Source organism: Ursus maritimus, unplaced genomic scaffold, assembly GCF_017311325.1.
Source record: "Ursus maritimus isolate PB19 unplaced genomic scaffold, ASM1731132v1 scaffold_23, whole genome shotgun sequence".
Classification (NCBI taxonomy): Eukaryota; Metazoa; Chordata; class Mammalia; order Carnivora; family Ursidae; genus Ursus; species Ursus maritimus.
Window position 1 is genome coordinate 30651675 of NW_024424786.1, and position 6000 is coordinate 30657674.

General features: G+C 45.0%; 1 protein-coding gene across 19 annotated transcripts in view; it reads left to right on the forward strand.

The window, feature by feature from the left end:
* The window catches only part of MADD (MAP kinase activating death domain), a 41407-nt gene that overhangs the window by 1752 nt on the left and 33655 nt on the right, over positions 1 to 6000 (forward strand). For all 19 annotated transcript variants that reach the window (XR_005837103.1, XM_040639070.1, XM_040639056.1 and 16 more), the window contains exons 2-6: positions 1743 to 1888; positions 2713 to 3309; positions 3821 to 4124; positions 4535 to 4666; positions 5518 to 5631. Coding sequence is in view for 18 of the 19 variants with exons in the window: in XM_040639070.1 (XP_040495004.1) it covers positions 1827 to 1888; positions 2713 to 3309; positions 3821 to 4124; positions 4535 to 4666; positions 5518 to 5631 (1209 nt within the window). In the remaining variant the exon portion in view is untranslated. The remainder of the gene's footprint in view (positions 1 to 1742; positions 1889 to 2712; positions 3310 to 3820; positions 4125 to 4534; positions 4667 to 5517; positions 5632 to 6000) is intronic.

Consider the following 6000-nt stretch of genomic DNA (forward strand, 5'->3'; position numbering starts at 1 on the left):
TTTAAGGTACATTGGCTCTCACTATAAGCATTTTCCATATAATTAAAGAATTATGCTTTTTACCCATGTCCCTTTTCATTTCTGCTTGGGAGGAGCAGAGAGCAACTTTATAATAGTGCTCCACCTTCTGCAGTTTGCTCACGACTCTATGGCACTGGAGAGAACCAAACGACTTTTTGGGTGGTAGTGATACCTAGAAATGAGTATATGGCATGCATAGAAACTTGGTTTCGGTTGTATGGATAGATGATCTCTCTCTCAAAATCCAGAGCTAGGACAAAGTATAAACTAAAAATAGATGGGGGAAAAGATAACCTAATAATTAGCAGATGCTGTCAGTGGAAGAGGTGTCTTTAGATTCAAGGAGAATGAATTGTTATGGGCCTTGGCCGACTCTGGAGTAGCAGCTGCTAGCACTGTGCGGTCACCAAGCAGGGGAGGGGCTGTGGCTATGCTATAAATAGTCCTGGGCACCAGAGTCGCTATGGAGACAATACCGAATCCTATTACCTGCAGGTCCTCTATTGGCAGCAACAGAAGGGAGGGAGCAGTATTTTGAGGATTCGAGAGTATTGCAGAGCAGCCTATGTATTATTAAGTAGGGAAGAAAAAAGATAGAACTTCTCATTATCTAAATCAAATAGAACCTTAAGCATACAGGGATTATGCGTGTCTGGGTGTGGGAGTGCACGCAGCAGCCGAGAAGGGAGTGGCGTGTGTGTATGTAGTGTAATGGGAATATCTGTGTGTATAGCGAAGGAGGTCTTAGTGTGACCATGTGTGGAGTACAGAGGTAGAATCCTGTACACACTGAAGATAGCCTTGTAATGGAGTGAAACATATTACTTAGAGACGTGTATGGAGACTCAAGAGGACATAAATTATAATTAAGACCATGTAAGCTTTTCCTACTTTTTGGACTATGGTTTAGAAATTCCTCTGAGCACCTCTCCCTGACCTTGCAGAGGTTCTGTTGTTTCTGCATCTAATTCTTAATTTATAAGAGGTACAAGGACAAAGTCTCATCTGTGTGTATTGTATCACTGGTTCCAGTCCTGGGAGTAAAATAAAGGAGAAAGACTATGATTCAGCACCAAGGGCAGAGCTAGTAACAGTCAGCCAGTGGGGCCCTTTCTTGCTTGAAGAGGGAGGAAAAAAATGGTTTAGACAAAGCAATTGGGGCATAGATATTTTTCATCTGAGAGTGCACAGGGTAGAGTAGCCCACTGTTGTTATCGTCTGAGTGCATGAAGTATACAGTTTTTATGGTAGTTTCACATGAAGCTGAATGCAGAATGTTGGAACAGAAAATAATTAGGTTTTCATCTAGAGGTAGGAGTATAGATTAGTGCTGATTAGAGTCTGGTTTGATCCTGATCCACCCTGGAGCTGTCCTAAAAGTGACTTAGTTTTTGTTATCATAATAACTGAGTCCAGATGAGACTAACTGGGTCTGTTTTTTGAAACAGAGCACCAGGAGTGAGGCTGGAAACGGGCTGCTTTGTAGGGATGGGGGAGGTGAGCCATTATTTATCCTACTTCTTAACACTTGACTCTGTGATTTCATAAGCCTAGACCAAGCTCTAGACTAGGAAAAGTGTCATGTTCTCCCATCTTTAGGACTAAAACAGAAGCCCTTCTGACCTCTGACCCTGGCTGGAATAAAGCTGAGGGGGATGAGTCCCTTGGACATAGCAGTGGATTTTATCAGTACTTTTTCCCTGTTGGACTTAAATTTGCAGATAACATCAGAATTCCTCCTGGGAACATTGACTCCTTGTCTGGTGCCTTGAAGTTTCTCTGAGATGAACTGATGAATTGGAACCATGGTGCAAAAGAAGAAGCTCTGTCCTCGGTTACTTGATTATCTAGTGATCGTAGGGGCCAGGTAACCAAGAAGAGTCTGGTTTTTGTCTTGTCATTTGCAATAACCACAACATGTGTAATTATTCCCCTTACCAACACCCACATCATTTTACATATCTCACTCTTCCCCTATTACTTTACCTTGACAGGTGTATTGATGCCAGTAGTGAAAACAGCAGTCAGGTTGATTGAGAGTATTGGCCCAGAGGAAGAGAGACAGAGCAGAATTGCTCTTGTCTAGCATCTTTGTGTTCTTGTGCAAATATACTCTGTATACCTCAGTTTCCTGATTTTCTAGTAAAGAAAAGTAGGCTGTGCTCTCTCTCTCTCTCTCTCCCTACATACAGTCTGTTGGTAATTCATTAGCTAATATACCTTCAAAAGTGCTAATCATCGGGGCGCCTGGGTGGCTCAGTCGTTAAGCATCTGCCTTCGGCTCAGGGCGTGATCCTGGCGCTATGGGATCGAGCCCCACATCAGGCTCCTCCGCTGTGAGCCTGCTTCTTCCTCTCCCACTCCCCCTGCTTGTGTTCCCTCTCTCGCTGGCTGTCTCTATCTCTGTCGAATAAATAAATAAAATCTTTAAAAAAAAAAAGTGCTAATCATCTTAGGGTATTAGTAATAATTCTATTGCTGCAATTTTCCTTGCATTTCAAGATAGGTATCTTCGTGACAGTACAGACCTCATTTAGCTAAATGTTGCAAGCTGCACCCATGTTTTCCAAGGTCCTGCAGTTAGGTTACTTAAGACAAAATGGCATTTTGAGCTTTATTTCTGGACTGTGGTTAACATCTTAAAGGGCATCCTATCCCTTCAGCTGCTGAATTCGTCTTTATGTTCTTCAGGCACCCGAGCAGTGATAGTGTGGCCCAGACTCCTGAATTACTACGGCGATACCCATTGGAGGACCACGCGGAGTTTCCCCTGCCCCCAGACGTGGTGTTCTTCTGCCAACCCGAGGGCTGTCTGAGTGTGCGTCAGCGGCGCATGAGCCTGAGGGATGACACTTCTTTTGTCTTCACCCTCACTGACAAGGACACTGGGGTCACTCGTTATGGCATCTGTGTTAACTTCTACCGCTCCTTCCAGAAGCGTATGCCTAAGGAAAAGGGGGAAGGTGGGGCAGGGTCCCGTGGGAAGGAAGGACCCCGTGCCACTTGTGCCTCAGAAGAGGTTGGCACTGAGAGCTCAGAGAGTGGCTTGTCCCTACAGCCCCCCAGTGCTGACTCCGCCCCTGATGTGAATCAGTCTCCTCGGGGCAAACCCCGAGCCAAGGTGGGGAGCCGTTCCCGCAATAGTACTCTGACATCCTTGTGTGTGCTCAGCCACTATCCCTTCTTCTCCACCTTCCGGGAATGTCTGTACACCCTCAAACGTCTGGTGGACTGCTGCAGTGAGCGGCTGCTGGGCAAGAAACTGGGCCTCCCTCGAGGCCTACAAAGGTACGGTTTGCCACTGACGCTCAGAAGAGAGGGAAGCAGTTAGAGATGACATATATCCGGTCTATGAGGGGCAGGAAATTTCCTCTGAAGCCTGAGGTACTTCGTATAGCTAGAATGAAGTCTTGTCTTAGATTCTGTTGTACATTTAAGAATAAATTTTGTTTAAAAAAAAACCCACAAAAATCATTTAAAAAAATAGCCTGAGGTCCTTCATACACCTATTTAAGCATATCATATTAGTCCTTCCTAAGGGAAAGACTGCTGCAGTCAGACTTCCTAACATAATAATGTTTGGAGTTCGATGTTTCATGGCAGGTGGGACAGTTAAGTCCTGCTATGTATACATTTTTACATTTGTTCTTACTCTTGTGTATACACTCTGGTCCTAGCTGAGCCCAAAGAGTAGGCTTTTCCAATTTGATCATTTTTACTGTATGGTTACTGTACTGTGTTGCAGTGGGGTATCAGCTCCTGGTGTTTATGTGTCTGTTTCCTGCTGTCTGCTCCTCAGGGACACTATGTGGCGCATCTTTACTGGATCATTGCTAGTGGAGGAGAAGTCAAGTGCCCTTCTGCATGACCTTCGAGAGATTGAGGCCTGGATATATCGACTGCTGCGCTCCCCAGTGCCCGTCTCTGGGCAGAAGCGAGTAGACATCGAGGTCCTACCCCAGGAGCTCCAACAAGCTCTGACCTTCGCTCTTCCAGACCCTTCTCGATTCACCCTAGTGGATTTCCCACTGCACCTTCCCTTGGAACTTCTGGGTGTGGATGCCTGTCTTCAGGTGCTAACCTGCATCCTGTTAGAGCACAAGGTGAGAGAGCCAGCTTTCTAGACCTTTAAAGACAGGGACTACATCTTTTTCATCTTTTTGTCCCTAGGAGGTAACATGAGGCCAGGTATACAGCAGGTATCCCGTAGGTGTGGGTTGAATTAAGGTACTCTCAGAGGAACGTATTCAGAGGGTTTGCCACGCAGTTGAATTATCCTTAACTAGACTGACCTAATTCTCTGGAAATATCAGTATTTCTATTCCAATGAGTGGTCCTGGAATTGGGGGAACAAGAACCGGGAAGGTAAGACAGGGGCAGAGATCACTGTGGAAGCTATGCTCATGGAGCCCTAGGCGTGGTGAAATGGAAATTAAGTTACAGCTCTGGAAACTGTTTTCTCAGCAACCTTATTTATGCTGTTGAATGATACCTGTGGTATGGCTTGCGGCAGGTGGTGCTACAGTCTCGAGACTACAATGCCCTCTCCATGTCTGTGATGGCATTTGTGGCAATGATCTACCCACTGGAGTATATGTTTCCTGTAATCCCGCTGCTGCCCACCTGCATGGCCTCAGCAGAACAGGTGAGTTTCAGATGTTTTCTGGCTTTGTCACCTCTGTCTTCCAGCTCTGTCCAGCTCTGAGGGAGAACGATCAATACCAGAAGTTGTAAATCAGTACTCATCTTCAATCCCTTATTATAACTGACTTGTCTGTAAAACATGACCTAACTTGAACTGATTTGATGGCAAAATCTATGTTGTTTATGGTTTTTATTTATCAAAGTAAATGTTGGGGACGCCTGGGTGGTTCAATCGGTTAAGCATCCGCCTTCAGCTCTGGTCATGATCGCGGGGTCCTGGGATGGAGGCCTGCATCGGGCCTGCTTCTCCCTCTGTCTGCCACTGTCCCTGCTCGAGCCCTCTCTCTCTCTCTCCCTCTCCCTCTCTCTCTCAAATGAATAAATGAAAAATCTTAAAAAAAAAAAAAGTAAATGCTAATAATTATAGGCTATTGGCTACACTGTTGCAGGTGTCACATAATATACAGAATATACATTGTTACCCTTCTAAAATCTGAAAAATTGTGAATACTGAAACACACCTACCCTCAAGAGTTTTGGAAAAGAGATTGTGGACCTGCATTTCCTTATCTAAAAGTATCCTGATTCTTTTTTTTTTTTTAATTTATTTATTCGACAGAGACAGAGACAGCCAGCGAGACAGGGAACACAAGCAGGGGGAGTGGGAGAGGAAGAAGCAGGCTCATAGCGGAGGAGCCTGATGTGGGGCTTGATCCCATAACGCCGGGATCGCACCCTGAGCCGAAGGCAGACGCTTAACCGCTGTGCCACTCAGGCACCCCAGGATCCTGATTCTCTAAGTGATCAAATAGGTTTAGTTTTTGTCTCTTACCCTCTTTTTTCTTTCCACAGCTGCTGTTGGCTCCAACTCCGTACATCATTGGGGTCCCTGCCAGCTTTTTCCTCTACAAACTGGACTTCAAAATGCCTGATGATGTATGGCTGGTGGATCTGGACAGCAATAGGGTGAGGTTCTTGGCTGAGGGATTGTAGAGTCTAGAATAGGATTGTGTTTTCTTTTTCTAGATTATTCCCAGGAAGATCCTCGGTTAGGTGATTTCTCTTGTGTGACTCATTGAAACAATTTTTTTTAAATGCTTAGCTTTTACTTAATTGGCTTAATAGGCCCTTGGTTAGGACTCAAAGGAGTGTAAGATTTAATTTTGCCAGAAGGGCTCCCCTGCCTCTAGGAGCAGTAGGACAGTTGTGATTGTGGGAACACTACATACAGTATAGCTCACCTAATGGTTTTCCTGGGGTATCGTTTTTAACAAGAAAGCGTCTTTTTTGTTAGACTTAAAATCTATATTAATATTCCGTGGTGTGAATACATTC